This window comes from Helicoverpa zea, chromosome 29 (genome assembly GCF_022581195.2).
Source record: "Helicoverpa zea isolate HzStark_Cry1AcR chromosome 29, ilHelZeax1.1, whole genome shotgun sequence".
NCBI classification, from domain to species: domain Eukaryota; kingdom Metazoa; phylum Arthropoda; class Insecta; order Lepidoptera; family Noctuidae; genus Helicoverpa; species Helicoverpa zea.
Genome location: NC_061480.1, coordinates 1,405,974 through 1,423,755, shown reverse-complemented (window position 1 = coordinate 1,423,755; position 17,782 = coordinate 1,405,974). Strand labels below are relative to the sequence as shown.

The 17,782-nt window shown below is 36.8% G+C and overlaps 1 protein-coding gene across 1 annotated transcript in view; it reads right to left on the bottom strand.

Moving 5' to 3' along the window:
• Window positions 1-6,069: 6,069 nt before the first annotated feature.
• Window positions 6,070-17,782, bottom strand: part of LOC124644135 (cilia- and flagella-associated protein 91-like) — a 29,376-nt gene continuing 17,663 nt past the window's right edge. Inside the window, exons 17-23 of the mRNA XM_047183366.1 lie at window positions 11,886-12,055; window positions 11,255-11,382; window positions 9,668-9,755; window positions 9,008-9,124; window positions 7,435-7,563; window positions 6,614-6,712; window positions 6,070-6,202 (exon numbers count right to left, since the gene is read on the bottom strand). Coding sequence (XP_047039322.1) covers window positions 6,102-6,202; window positions 6,614-6,712; window positions 7,435-7,563; window positions 9,008-9,124; window positions 9,668-9,755; window positions 11,255-11,382; window positions 11,886-12,055 — 832 coding nt within the window. The 3' untranslated portion in view covers window positions 6,070-6,101. The remainder of the gene's footprint in view (window positions 6,203-6,613; window positions 6,713-7,434; window positions 7,564-9,007; window positions 9,125-9,667; window positions 9,756-11,254; window positions 11,383-11,885; window positions 12,056-17,782) is intronic.

Below are 17,782 nucleotides of genomic sequence, written 5' to 3'. Positions count from 1 at the left end.
ATTATTGAATGACAGAAAAGGATAAAAACGTTAATTTAAAAGAAAAATAGCGGAATGCCACATACGCTTCAATGGTAATTGAGTCGTGATTGGATCGCAGTCGGATGTGAATCGTATGTCGCTTAAGTAAAATTAGTAGAATTGGGCCCCTGAAAATGGTTCGGTTATTCGTTCGTTATAGTTAAATGGTGCAACTAACTGTTAGTTAAGCATAGTTATTTTTGAGTTACGCCGGATTATGAATGAAAATAAGTTAAGTACTACTTATTTATACTTTTTTAAGGCATTGATACTTTGATGTATTTGTTTAAGAATGAACAATTTTTTCCTGCGATTTTAGTAAATAAATAAATAGTAATGTATTACCTAACCTAAAGGATGCGAGTAGGCCATATTGGCACAAATGTCACATTTTCAAAATGAGCACAATTGTCACTTTTTCAAATTAAATTTAAAGCAACATGGCTGCTTTTAAATACATTCACATTATTACATATACATCTCCCAAGCACTTCCACATTCTGACTTGAATAAGTTTTTTTTATTACTGGATGCAATTGGAAACAACAATATAACAGATAGGCCCCAGGGCCCAGAACTTTATTATAAGTATGGGCCCTTTTTGTAGTCTATGATAGTCCAAAAAAAGGTCAACAGCCTTGAGTCTAGTCACTATGGTACACGACTTTAATCATACATTAAAAATGTTATAGAGTGTTTTTGTTATACTGTACCTCGAATTTCCATGGGTTTTTTAGTTATTTATATTTCATATGAAATAACATATCGAAATTTTGTAAAAGTTGTCTAAGCATTTCATTTCATCCAAAAATGGCACCAAATATGTATATAATCATAAAATCTTGTATTCACTCGAATTTATCTGGCCTATATTTAGTGGGAATCGCATTAGTGTTCAAAATTATCAAACAGCTACCACCCAAGGTTTCACCCGCTTCCTAAGTAAAATACTTTTCACACATGGTTAAAATGTAGACTACATGTTACAAATATATATAATACCTATTAGTAGGATTTAACAACAAAATATCTAACATTTATTTTTGGGTGAGTTGTACCATTTAGCTATAACGATAACCAAGCCATAACCAGCCGTATACTTGCCGCGCATTGCTCACATCGGCGATTTGACAACTGAAAATGGTTCGGTTATCGTTTTAGTTAAATGGTGCAACTCACAGTTAGTCTGAATACGTGACAGTCAAGGTTAATCCTAAAGATTTCACATTTTATAAGTTCAAGTTATTATTAAATATTTTGTAGATAATCCTTAAGTTTAAGATTTGACGCCGTAATGTCAATTGGCTTAAATTATCACTTAGTTATATCTAAATTAATAATAATTTATTAATAACTTCAGCAGCGCAATGTTATTTGACGAGAATTTGTAAAGATCTTTAATTTCAATAAAGCGGATAAGCCGTACGACACGCTCCTGGGGCCCGATTCTGCTGATTGTTTTGCGATTGGTCTGCCATTTTGGTGATATTGGTCTATACGATAGTTTGCTCTACAATCATATTGCAATCGTAAATCGTTTGCAGACAAAATGATTCATTATTAAATGACAGAAAAGGATAAAAACGTTTACTTCAAAGAAAAAATAGCGGAATGCCACATACGCTTCAATCGTAATTGAGTCGTGATTGGATCTCAGTCGAATGTGAATCGTATGTCGCTTAAGTAAAATTAGGAGAATCGGGCCCCTGAGCGCTCCCGAGTTTACATAATACAAACACAAGGTCCTAGTTATTTTCTGTTTGTAATTTTTGTTTATGTTTACATGCAGTGAATGTTGTGTACATCTGTTAGAGACATACATACAAGTTCTCTGTCTCGGGCATAAATTAAAAAAAATGTATTTTTATTTATGTTTATTGTTAATGTACCTTATTAAATAAATAAATGTTTATTTACACACACAAGTAAGGCACGCCCGCTTTCGTGAGATAAAACATCTGTAGTATGATTTAACAATCTACAGATGAGAAAAGGTCCTATTATTTATTGAATTAGGTTGTTTTATGCCCAATGTATCTAATATCATAAAAATGTAAAATTTGAGTACCCGCAAACCGCATACTAAACAGTCGGCTAACAGATAATGAATGGTAGTACGCACATTACAAACAAGATCGTTATATGGGTTTTAAGTATTTAAACTACACAAACTGAAATTTATGTTTAATTAACAAAAATAAAATCAATATATAAATTTAAGCGCAATGTAAATGCCTCCTATAAATTAAATTTTGCACAAAATTGACCAATTTGAATAGTACCTTGTCATTTGCCTCTATCGATTCTTCTTCTTTTTTTTTTATTATTATTTTTGTTATGCATAGTTTGGTTTAGTTAATTTAAGTTATTTTTAATTTGAACGTTGTGCGCACCTGTAATTAACATATTTACGCAGGACTTATTACAATTATAAACTTATATATGTGAAAGTATTTGTAAATAAGTTGTTGGTGTGCCTAAATAAATAAGTAAATAAATAAATAAATTAACCTTATAGACAGTGAAATTGCCTTGCGTTATTAAAAAATAACATAGTTATAGGATAAGTAGTTAATGAGAAACAGTGGTTTGAAAAGTACTATTTTAGGCCAAATGGCGCGCGGTTGACATACACCCTCTTAGGGGCTTTACTAAATTCAGTGTTCGAAAGATTTACCGCGGCGCTGGTACATACGCGGCCTACGACGGAACACGACAGTTTTTAGTCAGTAAGAGTCTGACACTCCCTCACCGCTGCTAACCCACAGCGGGAGGGGTCATTTGATGATTTTTGACGTCGTTAAAAAAAAGGGCTTTACTAAATTCAGTCGTCTCTAAATGATGCAGCTACTAAATTCAGACAAATGTAATCGCATTTAAGAAGGTAGGTTTCTAAATTTAGGAAAAAGTTCGACTATTTAGTGACTCACAAAATCATTTACAAATCTAATTACACAAACCTAATTAGGCTACTAAATTTAGTAAAGTGTAATAAACCCTTTGGCCGGTATCAGACCGACTGAAACTTTGATTGGAATCAAGATTTTCTTTAAAAAAAAATGCTAACCATCGATTCAACTGTAGGCCGACTGTTTAATCTGCAATGTAGTTACTATAAGGCGATTATCACACGGTACCGCGCACCGCCACGGAGGGCGGTGGCGGTAAAGCGGATTTCGTAGCGGCTCCCCGCGCGGTAAGGCGGATTACACGCCTATCAGCGCGGATGGATTTTACGCGGATTTGACCAGTTTCATCACACACACTGGCAAAAGTGCGGCGCCCCGTGTGGTGCACCGCCCGTCCGCGCGGCCGGCTGCGTGGAGGGGCGGTGGTGGTAAGAGCACCGCTCGAACGCGCGGTCAGGCTGTGTACGTGTGTTAGGCATTAACAGATTTAATACAGGTCAATGCGACATGAGATCCGCTTCACCGCCTACCGCGGCGGTGCGCGGTGCCGTGTGTCTAAATGTAAAATAATGAGTAATATTATATCAAAAATACATACAAGTTTATAAAGCTATCGTGTAAAAAGATTTTGTATACAGCTAAAAGCACAGATTTATGTATCAAATAAATAAATAATAAATATAAGAATGCTATATAAATGAAAACGTATTTTTATTTCAATATTAATACATATCTTCACTTTGCCGCATCTATTTGATAGTCCGAGAGCAGATAGTCTGACGACCAGTGTTACCATGGAATATATCGTGTTGCACGGGTAACTGGGTTGGGGGGGTCAGATAGGCAGTCGCTCCTTGTAAAGCACTGGGGCCTGATTTTCCTAATTTTACTTAAGCAACATACGATTCACGTTCGACTCGATTCGACTGATATCCAATCCCGACTCGATTACGATTGAAACGTGTGTGGCATTCCGCAATTTTTTCTTTGAAATAAACGTTTTTATCCTTTTCTGTCATTCAATAATGAATCATTTTGTCTGCAAATGATTTACGATTGCAAAATGATTGTACAGCAAACTACAGTATAGACCAAAATCACCAAAATAGCAGACCAATCGCACACCAATCAAATGTCAATCGAATACGATTGGTCTTTTATTAGTAGCAGAATGCCCGATATGGTTAAAACTGCTATTGCGATCATATTGCGATTCGATTTCTATTCGATTTTGACATTATTAACTTAGGAGAATCGGGCCCCTGATATGGTTAAAACTGCTATTGCGATCATATTGCGATTCGATTTTGACATTATTAACTTAGGAGAATCAGGCCCCTGGTACTCAGCTGCATCCGGGAAGACTGGAAGCCGACCCCAACATAATATGTATATAGTTGGTAAAAAGGTTAGGATCATGTTAAAAACGCGTTGTTGTAGTGTTTTTAAAAATAGAAATACTGATTATTTATAAACCATTTTCAATTAACCCAGCTGTTGGGTTAGATCTAAAAGGAGAAATCATAATAAAACAAAATGTCAATCAAATAAGCATTTATTTAAATAATTAATTAAATACAATAATCGTAGTGAAGTGTTATTTTTAAAAGAACAACAATGCAAACATTGCAAAATATTTAAAATTGAAATTTTAATAAATATACGGAATAATAATGACTATATACCATGATTTTTCTCACAGTTTGTATGTAGTTTTCATACCAAGTGAACCAATGCACAAAAAGTTCTTAACAAATGTCCTATTTTTAAAACTGAAATAATTTTTCTAGCCAATAAATAATAAAATAAAACGTGTTATATTTACTAAATAATACTAAAATTTATATAAAATAAAACGTGCTCGTCATAATTCCAAATGGGTACATTAAGTGCAGTTAACATAACATTCCTAAAACCTATTACAAATTATAAATATGACAGGTATACCTATCGTGGTCATTTCAAAGATGGGTAAAAAAAAATACACACGCTATTAAGAAAAGAACAATGTCAGACGTCCATAGTAACTTAGGCTCAATAAAAATATTTCATGTACAGTGAAAATTCTTACAGTTCTTTGTGTAGTTTAATGTCAGAAGCTGAAATGAAGTTTTCTATGTGTTCCACTTTTGCATTGAACTTCTCAAAACCAAATTATTCCAAATTATTAAAACGAAAAACCTGAACTCGATAAACAAAATAATTACTTATTAAGATGATATTTTTTTTTGGAAAAGTTCTAGATAACAATTAAATATTTTATAAGAAGTTAGTATTTTATATTTAAATTGTTGTAGTAAAGAACTTTGTGTCCGTGAGAATTTAGTTTTAAAAGTTGATTGGGTGGGCCGAAACCTGACATTGTTCTTTGCTCTCATGTTTTTCATGAACTAACTGTTCTACGCGTTTTCACCCACGTTCCGGGAAAACTTCTGTATTACTCGGTAATAATCCAGTGATTACGGAGCTTTAAGGTACAAATAATCAAACAGAAAAATATTGCCTCTTTATAATATTAACTATCAGGCTCCGTTCAGACAGACCGGCTCGGAGAGCAGAGCAAATGCTTAACACGTTGAAAATTGACTACTTAGTATTTTAAGTAAGGTTTATTTTTCCATGCGCACTGCTTTTGTCATTGAGAATGCACGAAGGCGCTTGGTGTGAAATAATAAGAGGATCCGACCGGCTCCGAACGCGTACTTTTTCTCGGTCTTGCAGACGTGTAGCTCCGATTGCATCTCACGCAGCCGATCGGAGGCGATTGGAGCCGATTCCGGTTTGTATTTAAAAAAAAAGGCGCGCCGATGCTCTCCGAGCCGGTCCGTCTGAATAGACCCTAAGTAGATATAGCATACGGTATACGAAGGCAGATAAAAATGCCTTCTAACCGAGCGATTACATAAACGACTGTCCATGAAACTGTCATAATATGTATATTAAATATTGGCTCTACATATTATAAACTAGCTTCTGCCGGTTTCACCCGCATCCCGTGGGAACTACTTCCCATACCGGGATAAAAAGTAGCCTATAGCCTTCCTCGATAAGTGGGCTATCTAACACTGAAAGAAATTTTCAAATCGAACCAGTAGTTCCTGAGATTAGCGCGTTGAAAGAAACAAACAAACTCTTCAGCTTTATAATATTAGTATAGATTGTATATTTCGTTCAGTTCTCCTCCTCAATCTCTCCGAGAGCCTCCTCGTCCCCGTAGGTGGAGCTGGTGAACTCCGTCGTGTAGTCTGTCGTCGTGTCGTCTACTAGATTGTCTGTTTAACATGAGATAAACTATTTAATGAAACTGGAAAATTTGCACCCTATTATTTTGGTAGTCCAAAAGTACGCGTTGGAAACTCTTGGATTATCAACATAATTGGGTAGTTGACTAGATCCAAAATAAATAACTGTCAATCGTATTCATTTGGTATAAAGCATCTCAAAAATCTTTCACGATTCTTTGTGATCGAAAAAAATTGTGTGTAGAAAAGCAACCTTTTTGACAGTTCTATAAAAGTATTGAATTTGACTAATATGTAGGAAACAAGCGTATTTTAAGGTTCCAACGTTTCCAGTGTACTATAAAGACTAGATATGGACTAAAGAATCATGTTACCCCCTAACAGTGTTGTGTAGATCAGATTGGCAGTCTACATGGGGGAAGGCTAGGCAGATGACATTACCTTCTTCCATCTCGGAGTCACACTTGCATTTCTTCACCTGTTCCAGTTCCCTCAATTCTGAGGGTAGCAACTTCTTCTTCTCCTCAGGAGTCATTGTACCTATAGGTGTAAAAAAAAAATTGTTTTAGAAAACGTTTTAACCTTCTTTCATAGATATAGTCAGTTTCAAGATGATGTAGCAATTCGCGAGCGAGCGAGTATCTGCCCGTAGCTATTGCGTAGTAACTCAGTTGTAAACTGGTGTAGTAACTCGTAGCCATCATGTAGACCGAAATTAATGCATAACTTTCTGAACGGAATAATTTGCTCTTAACGGAGATACCAAAAACCTCATTACACAAAGGTTATCCGGACAGTGAAAACCTACTCGTAGTGATCACTCAATAAGTCATAAAGACCGCGTAGCAATTCGTAGTGATCGCGTAGTAACTCGTAACAACTCGTGGCAATCGTGTAGCATATCGTAGCGACCGCGTACCTACTCGTAGAATCTCGTAGCAACTCATAGCAATCACATAGCAACTCGTAGCGATCGCGTAGCTGCTCGTAGCGATCACAGCAACTCGCTGCGATCATGTAGCAACACATAGAGAACGCGTAGCTACTCGTAGCATCTTTTAGTAATCGCGTAGCAACTCGTAGCGACCGTGTAGCAAATCATAGAGACCGCATGGCGCATAGCTACTCGGAGCAACACGTAGCAATCAACTCGTAGCGATCACGTAGTTACTCGTAGCAACTGCGTAGCATATTAGCGATCACGTAGAAACTCGTAGCTTCCGCGTAGTAATCGCGTAGACTAAAATCGAAGCTCAACTTACTGAGTCCGAATTTGATAGTAGGCTTGGTGGTCCTTGCTTCTTCGCCACAGCGGCACGGCTCGTCCTCCTCTGGAGTCGGCACCTTCACTTCCGTGCGCTTTCTTATAGCTGACGGCAGTTCTTTGGGACCTGAATATAAGAAAATATTTGTATATGTTCTTCTTAACTTTAGACAGTCGCTCCTTGTAAAACACTGGTACTCAGCTGTACCCGGTTAGACTGGAAGCCGACTCCAACATAGTTGGGAAAAGCCTCGGGAGATGAGATAATGTTTTTTGTAGGGTTTTTTGTAGGGTTTAAAAGCAGCCTCTGGTCTGCAAATTACTGATTGATACACCCGTGCATCAGGTGATCTCTCTCCGGTGGTGTGGGATTGTCGTCCCATCGCGCTATGAGAGTGAAGGAATAGTGAGAGCACCGCAGTCCAAGCAAATGCTCGTTCACTATAACATGTCCTGCGTAGCTGGCTGATGTCATTGGACTTTCTTTCTGAATACTATTACCTTATACGTTCTTCTTCTTCTATTTACATTTCTCTACTAGCTTCCGCTCGCGGCTTCGCCCGCGTGGTGTGTTGATAAAAAGTAGCCTATGTGTTAATCCAGGGTATCACCTGTCTTCATACCAAATTTCAACGAAATCGGTACAGCTGTTTTTGCGTGAAAGAATAACAAACATACATCCATACTTTCTCACAAACTTTCACATTTATAATATTAGTAGGATAGTAGATTATTAGTAGGATTATATATTCTATCTTCTATTTATGTAACTCTTGGTTAAGGCTGAGCTAAATACGATAGGATATAAACTAACATTCGCAGGTAGCATCGGATGGGAAAGGCGGGGCGATCCAAAACGTCAGGATAAATCTTCCTCATGGTATGGAAATACTTGGATTCTCTCATTGGCTTCAAACGTTTAGTCGTCGCTATGTCGAAAGCTGGATAAAATCATATTTAAAATGTAATTGTTTTATAAAAACCCCCGACGAAATAAAAAAGGAGTACCTATTACGTTATCAAAAGTCATAAAATATGACCTCTTAAATGTAAACTGGGTCATGACTAACTAAGGCCCATTCTTTACCAATGCGGAGCGGAATGGAAACCTTTTATAATTTCTTCGCGAAGGGATACTGACGTGGTCAAGTGTGATCGGAGTCGAGACGTTTCAATTACGAAATTCTATTATTTGTTTAAAGCCTTCTTTTCTCCTCTCCGTTTTGGTTAAGTCTGGGCCTAAGAGATGCAAGGCTTAGTGCGATGAGTGCCTCGATGGGTGACCAACTACGAATACGTCAAAACCAGTTCCTCCGTGTTTCTTAAGGCACGTTAAATTGGTGCGTCCCTGCTGTCATTTCAACATTGGCAGTCGTAACGGGTAGACACAAGCCTGAAACTCTAACCAATCTTAGCAAATAGTATTGGTTTGCCCCGGTAACTGGGTTGAGGAGACCAGATAGGCAAAGTCACTCCTTCTGGCACACTGGAACTCAACCGCATCTGTTTACACTGCAAGCCTACTGCAAGTGGACCTACATAGTTAAGGAAAAGGCTACGCATATACTCACCGATCTCCAGAATATGTTTGACATCAAGAGTGATCTCCATGCGGTCTCCCAGAAGACCTTGGAATTCGCGTTTAGTGTCCAACTCTTCAGCACGGTCATGACGTGATTTCTTCACAACTGTTAAGTAATTAAGATTTTAACTAAACGGTCCAATGAAATTATAAAGCACTTAAACTACATTTATCATTAACTAGCCGTTTTCCCACGGTTTCACCCGCGTCCCGTGGGAGCTACTGCCCGTACCGGGATAAAATATAGCCTATGTTACTCGCAGATAATATAGCTTTATAATGATGAAAGATTTTTTTTAATCGATAAACAAACAAACAAAGTTTTCCTCTTTATACTATTAGAACAGATTTATTCATGAATCACTGTGGTAAATAAATAATAATTAACAGATTTTTTGTAGGACGATTGCGTTGCACCATTGTTATCACTATCAGTGTGTTCAATTTTTGTCCTACAAAAAGTCAGGCACCGATTTATCGGACGCGGACCGTCAGCCTAAAATGAAAGCCGTGGAAAATGGGTTCCCTGTTATTTTTTGGCTTTAATTGGGGACGAATTTTTTGATGCTTTTTAGTTTTAGGTTTTTTTTTTTCTAGAATAGATTTTAAATAGTAAAAGGTGTCGAATGTATATACTGTGTGTACTTACCGTCATCCAGCATGTCTCGTAGCATGCATCTCATCTCATGGGATATCGGGTACCTCTCGGACGGCGTCTTAACCGGGGGCTCTGGTCGCTCTGAAAAATAGTTAGAAAAAAGTAATATGAGTATATCTACTCGACTGTAGTAGGTATATTTACGAAGGTGAAATATAAAAGATATTTAAATAATGTTACTTAAAAAAGGTAAATTGCAATATGTATTTTCTTGAATGGCAACTGGATTTAAAGTCGTAGGCAGTCTTTAATTTTTGGTCTTTGACGATACATTTGACTTTCATTTTGGCCATTGACTTTGACTGTGAGCCATTGACTTTAATTTTTGACCAGTTACTTTGAATTTATTTTACACTTTGACTGATTTATGTAGATATCAAGTAGGTACTACATATCGGGTGTGTCGTAGGTACCTCATCACATTAAATCCTTTCACATATGCTTTAAGATATTCTATGGCGAATTGTAAAAAAATAAACCTAATCCATTCAGTGGTTTAGCCACAGGAGTCATTTGTCGTTTTCATAATTTACAACATCATGTGTAAAGCAGAGATAAAGTAAGGAGTGTCGAATGTTTTGACCGGTTGACAGCTGTCAGTTTTCAAGGGACCACCAACAGACTTGAAAGTAGTGTCATTGGATGCGCCTCATTTAGTAGATCATTTCTTATTATGGAGACACATTCCAAAAGTATGGGGTTTAGGAACTATAAGACAATTTAGTATCCTTAATAATCAATTAACTTCAAGTTTGTTAACCAATTACTCGGTGTTGGGTGGACCGATTTTGATGTTTTTATTTTTATTTTAAAGAATCTATCTCAAAGTTAGTCTAATTTAATTTTCATCAAGATCTTTGAAGCAGTTTTTGAGTTATCATCGGTTAAAATAATCGGTTTGAAAAGGCAATTCAGGATGTCGTACTCTGTTGGAGTTAGTAAAGATCCATACAAAATCATTAAACTAATTATCATTCTAACCGGTGATAACTCAAAAGTTGCTAAAAAGATCCCGATGAAAATTATATCGGACTAACGTTGAGGCACGTTCTTTGCACTAAAACAAAAATAATCAAAATCGGTCCACGCATCTCCGAGTAATTGGTTAACAAACTTGAAGTTAATTGATTATTAAGGATACTAAAATGTCGTGTATTTCCAAAACCCCATACATTTGGAGTAAATCGTTTTGATAATCATGATCTATCGAAGGATGCGCTTGCGATGACACTAGTTTCAAGTCTGTTGGTGGGTGGAGACAGGGTCCATACAAAATCCGGCATTGTCCTTTCCGTTGTTTCTAATGACTGACTCATAATTCGTGTTCTAATTCTCGCATATTTTTATTCTATTTACTTTGTTCGAAAAATTCAGTTTTTTTTTTTTTTTGTGCCATTCGACACTATATGAACCAGTATATTAAAGTATTTGATTTAATGTGATTAGGAACGAAACACCCGACATATACTTACTTCTAGCGCGTTTCCAGCGAGGATCGTGTCGATGCTCGGTCTCCTTGGGTTCAACCTTGATGGGACAGAAGCGGCAGCGACAGTCCTGGTCCATCAAGTAATATACAGACTTACTTCTAGCGCGTTTCCAGCGAGGATCGTGTCTGTGCTCGGTCTCCTTGGGTTCAACCTTGATGGGACAGAAGCGGCAGCGACAGTCCTGGTCCAGAGGCTCGCCGCATAGGTTGCATTTATCTTTGATATAAGGACAAAATTAACTTTGGAAATGTTGAAAAACTTGATTTTGTCTCTAATAATGTCAACTAATAATAAAATCTTTCTCCTTTACAATAAATCTCTGGACATACTTAGGATTGGATACGAGAGTGCGTCTAGGAATATTCGTAGCAATCTCTTAAAATAAGATATGAAGCACGATCTTATACATGTTTCTCAAAATATTAAAACGTTGATTATTGATTTTCTTGCGATTTAAATATTTCTCTCAAAAAAAAAACTGGAGAAACATCTGAATTGTAAGTATTTTTTTACTTACTTCCCAAAATGGGAGGAGGTTCTCAATTAGAGGAGTTAAAAAAGACATTAAAAAAGATTAAGTGATAAGATTATATCAAATTTTAACTTATTTCAATTTAACTAACTTTAACTCAGAGTCAAGGTGGGGACAATCAAAACATCTTTCTAATTGAATTTGCAACATTTCCTCATTTTACACACATACTAATATATATTCTTACCCTTCTTCCTCTCGGCGCTCTCAATGAGGCCGAATATGGTGCTTCTAGCGGTCTCAAGCCTCGCGTTCTGCATCATAGTAATGCGGTGCCTCGTGGCCGTCTTAGTCGAGTGAGGCAGGAGGAATTGCTGGACTAATTCAGCTACCAACTCATTGGTACTAGCTGTGGATCTATAAGGAGGGAAAAGAGAGAAGATAACTTTATTTTCCTCTGTATTGCGTGGTTTTATTTACTTTTCTAAGTTTGTATGTATTTTCTAAGTATATCTTAGACACCAATGACTGTGTTTCGGATGGCACGTTAAACTGTAGATCCCGGCTGTCATTGAACATCCTTGGCAGTCGTTACGGGTAGTCAGAAGCCAGTAAGTCTGACACCAGTCTAACCAAGGGGTAATTATTGGGTTGCCCGGGTAACTGGGTTGAGGGGGTCAGAGGCAGTCGCTTCTTGTAAAGCTCTGGTACTCAGCTGAATCCGGTTAGACTGGAAGCCGACCCCAACATGATTGGGAAAAGGCTCGGAGGATGATGATGTGCCTATATGTTGTTGTGAATATAAAACGTTGTTACTGTTACTGCCAAGTTTCATCACAATCCACCTGAAGTTTTTACATGAATAAGAAACAAACAGATGCGTCGAAAATTTCCGTATAAGTTGAAATTAATTTGCAAAAATGTGAAAGATTCTAATTAGACTTTGATTTTTTAAGTCACAATAAAGGTAAAACGTCCAGTTGACGTTGTTTACCCTTACCAAAAAATACTGACTTATACGGACTGATTTTATGTAAGTCTTAAGTTATAACTTATGTAAGTTTTTATTAGAATTTAGACTGCTGTAGGTAGTCTTATTTTCTTGGTAGCGAAACCATAGCGCGATGCAGAAATGAGCGCTCACGATCAACGCCATCTGTTGAGCAAGAAACGAACTAGCACGGCTGTTGTTTCTGATTCTGATTATCAACTTGCCTGGACTTGTATGGTGTTAGTTGTGTACCTACAAATTACCATTTTATTGTTAAGAAACTTATCGTTATTAAACCGATGTTGTCATGCTTTTTTGTTCTAATGAATATAGTCCTTAATTCTCTTTAAATAAATCCGAAAGTAACCTGACTGTTCGGCTTTCAAAACTAAGTAGGTAGGTACTGAAAGTTGTAAATATTTAAGCATTTCTATGTCGCGTTGCTGCCCTGTTTTCCAGAATATTATAATGAAATTACAAAAATATTATTTTAAAAGTACCTTGATATAGATCGAATTAAATATTTAACCATGTTGGCTAGCACATTTTTTTTTACGATGACCAGTGACAGATGTTTGTTCAAAATGATTTTTTATGTCACAATAGAGGTTAAACGCCTAGTTAACGTTGTTTAACCTTTCCAAAAAGTCGAAGGCTTTAATTAATGTGCGCCAGCATTCCAGCAATGGCTTTAAATATAAACCACATATTACTCTCTCTCGGGTTGTCGCTGCGCCCCCGCAAGGGGGCGCGGCTGGCGGGCCACGGGGCTACGCCCCTTTCCCGCGGGGTCCAATCGCTGCCCGTTACCACGGGCAGGTCGTTGGATTGCCGATATAGGCGCGGCAGATTAGGACAGCGTTTGTGCGACGCTGTCCTATGTGTTAATAAGAATTTAGACTGCTGTAGTCTTATTTTCATGGTAACGAAACCATAGCGCGATGCAGAAATGAGCGCTTTCGATCAACGCCATCTGTTGAGAAAGAAACGAACTAGCACGCTTGCTGTTATTTCAGTTTTTCCACGGTGATTTTAAATGATTATCAACTTGATTAGACTTTGTATGATGTTAAATTGTATCAAAAATCAAAATAAAAAATCATTTATTCAAACTTGGCTGCAAGGCAGCACTTTTTGAACGTCAGGAATTTACAATAGACAGCCCCCAAAACACCCACCCTTCACAACTTCCTATGAGTTTTTGCTGGGAAGAAGAAGTGGCGCAACAAACTCCCCAGCAACACATAAATATACACTATAAATACCGACTTCGTTTTTAAGAAAAGTTATCGTTAATAAACCAATGTTGTCATGATTTTTTGTTCTAATGGATAATAACATCCTTCGATAATCGGTCCAGGTGGGGTTTCGCGGATGGGGCGGACCTTGAGTGCGAGTGCAGGGCTGCTGTGCAGACCATGTCCCACCTCATCGCATGACCACTGTGCCCTGAAACTTGCTCGAAGGAGGCTCTTATCGGAGGATAAGGAGAGGATAAAGAGAAGAGCGCATCCAGCCATGCTCTCGCTGTGGCGGCATATTGGGCTGACAAACTGTAGTCTCACTGTAAGACATGTCACTGTAAGACACGAAAGAAGAAATTCCTTTTGAATCAATCCGAAAGTAACTGCCTGTTCGGCTTTCACACCAAAACTACTGAAAATTGCGAAGCACTCGTATGTCGCGTTGTCGCTCTGTTTTATACAAGCTGTTGATTTGCATCCGTGCCATATTCAAGGACGTAATTATGCTAATGATTCTCGACCCAAATCAACAAAAAAATCGGTACGTCATTTTTTTTTAATCTTTTTTTTCGGAATTCCATCAATGTCATCTAGCCGTATTTAAACTTGGCGCGTGTGTTACTGGCCTTAAAACCGTGCTGCGCCCTCACACAAACGCAAACACAAAGCATACGCAACGATTATTCATAAATTTCATTCATAAAATTGGATTACTTCTGAAATACTACGACATTACAATGAAAAAAAAGCAGTGCATATTAGCTATTTCCCGTCTACTGTAATTCCAATCGATTATTTACGTATTTTATGTCCTCCTTCTGACGTATGGCACACATGCAAATCAACACCTTGTAGAATAGGATGTATAATATTGTTGTTCTATGTTGCGTGTCTGAATGATATGACACTCTAAACGGAACGATAAAAATAAAATTATACAAGCATCTACTATAGATTCAATTAAATATTTAATCACTAGCTGTTGTCCGCGACTTCGTCTGCGTGGGCAATATAGAATTTCCAATTTCGTTTATTTAATCGTTCATTGCTCAACCCCCGTGGGTGATAGCGTGATAATATATAGCCTATGTGTTGAACCGGCCCCCAGGTAATAGTCATGCAAAATTTGATTTAAATCCATGCAGTACTTTTTGAGTTTATCCGGGACAAACATACAGACAGACAGATAAAAAGACAAAAATTCTAAAAACTACATATTTGGGTTCAGAATCGATTATGGATCACCCCCCAAGTAATCATTAAAAAAAAATATTCATTGTACAGTTTTGACTTTCTTTCCTATCATTTTATTATATTCATAGATTCATAGATACGATTGGATTATGCAAAAATGCTTTGTCCAGTGATTTTTCGTTCAAATTATTTTTATTTTTATGTCACAATAAAGGTTGAACGTCTACTAGACGTTATTGAACCTAGCCAAAAAAGATAACAAACTTCAATTGTTTGTCGGCGTTCATAACATCGAGCTTAGAATTATAAGGAGACGCCGTTTTGATATTGACGTATCTATAGTTATATAAATATGAAACAAACTATGCAACATAGTTCTGTCTCACTCTTTCTAAGCAGATAAGTGTATTTGAAAACAGGGACAACAATATTTTTGTGATTGCGTAAAATGGTGACATTTACTTTTGAAATCCTCCTGTTTGTAGGTGCGTGCCATATCTGGCCATATATGTCATGGTAGTTGTGCTGTCAAATAGGTGCTCTTCGTGACTTATTTTTGCTATTCTATAGAATATCACTCGTGTTTACTTTTAAGACTTTACTATTTCAATAGTGAAATAATCAACGAATATGCCTATGTGTTGTATTGTGAAGTGTGGTGCTAGGAAGCACCAAAATCAAGCTGGATTGTCTTTACACAGGTTAGGAACCTATTTTTGCTAGAAACTACATAAAATAATTCACATTTTATAAAAAATATGTTACGGGAACATGAATTGATGGTGAAAGTACTTATATTTTGGTTTATTTCTGTATAAAAACCTATATTTAGAAATAAATGTTGTTTACAATAACATGTTATATTGGCATAGTGCTGTGCAGTTGTCATAATAGTATCGATATAATATCCACTTAATAAGTCTGCTTTTACAAATTTTAACATCAGAACTTACTGTCCCTAAGACACTGAGCCCTCAGAGTTGTGTATTATTTTCAACAAAACATCAGTTAAAAACATTTTGATTAAAAAGGCGTATTATAAAATTCAGGATTTTAAAGACATATTTTATTGAAAATAATATGTTTTGCCTTTTTATTTTCACATGATGCTTCTACGGCGACCACGGGCACGGCAGTGCTTCCGCACAGACGAGCAAATCGGAATGCAAGTTGCAATATTTGCTTCAGAACTTAGTTACCGAATATAGGTTTCGAATTGTATAAATATTTTTTTCTTAGCACTAAAATTGTTTTGTACAATCGATTAATACATAATTAGCTCCATTTGCATTATATAACTTTCTCATGAATAGCTTGAAAACGATTTTAAATTATTGTATTTTTTTTAAGAGAGTATCTCCTTATGGCGTTTCTTGCGGATTCTTCTTCATAGGACCGAATCTTTGGCACCCTGCAACTAGTCTGTCGTGAAAGAACTTTCATAGGGCTATTTGAAATAATAAATAATTACTTTGCCTGTTTTTTTTTTTTCAAAGGTATCACCCTACTGAAATGACTCCTCCCATTTGGTTGATGTTGTTGAGGTTATTAGTATCAGTGAAGTTAATGTGATAGTTAGTTCTATGACGAAGAGATTATTTATACTCGGTTATTTTTATGCACCCAGTAAGACTCGTACCACAGATTATATAATAGTTACTACGTAACAGATAAATCACTCCATACAAAAAAGTCCATACCTACTGTTATAAGCACCTACAAATTCCTAGCTGCGTTATAAAATGAACCTTAAAAGCTCGAGCGCTTGATTGTTATTTCAATGCGATAGCGCACAGTTCAGTGACCGCAACCGTGCCGTGGCCGTGCTTAGGGTTGCTTCTTACAATTTATTAATATTTAAGTAGGAAAACAAAGTTACGCTTATTTTAAGATAGCCTTTTTTAAAACTGAGTTTTTAAATAAAAAGTAATATCAAGAATATTTTTCTTTAGTTAACTATTGTATTGCCTACTAAAATGGAGTATGGGTACATATTACTAAATATTACCTAATACGTTAGCATAGGTAAGTACTTAAGTAAAGCTTTCGTCAAAATCAAAGGCGGTTTCCAACTATTTTTCGAGCACAAGTGCCATACCCCATATGGTACAACTCCGTCGAGTGTTGATACATACCTAAAATTGGTTTCTGCGTAGCGACACGCGTAATGTTCCGAGTCGTCATTAAGTTAGACCAGAACTATACCTACTTACACTCGAGATATGTTTTGAGCTACAAAACTCACAAAATCACAATACAGTTCATATAACTAAGTAGGTATCTAAAGTAAAATAAGTACCTAATGATCTCTGTTGTTAAAGTCATAAAGTAGATAAGTATTAATTTATTTAAAAAAAAATTGAATTACTAGATAAGTTCATAAATATAAAATGTTTCTAAATCTTACAATAGTCGCATATAAACTAACACAACTCAAAATACTCCATCAGTTTGTTAGGTAGCTTAAAAAACCTAATAAAAACGAACAGCATAACATGCCACGAAATAAAAATAATAATATTGGAACGCGCGCGGCGCGTGTGACTATTGAAAGCCCTGAGCCGCGTGGGGTTACCGGTAACCCAACGAGCGGTAGGCATTTATCGCGCGCAAGTACGTCGAGTGACAGAGGCCTGCTCGTACATACTTCTAACTAGAATACAATATCGATATTTGTTGAATCCGGTAGCGGTACAACCCTAGTAACGGCAGCCA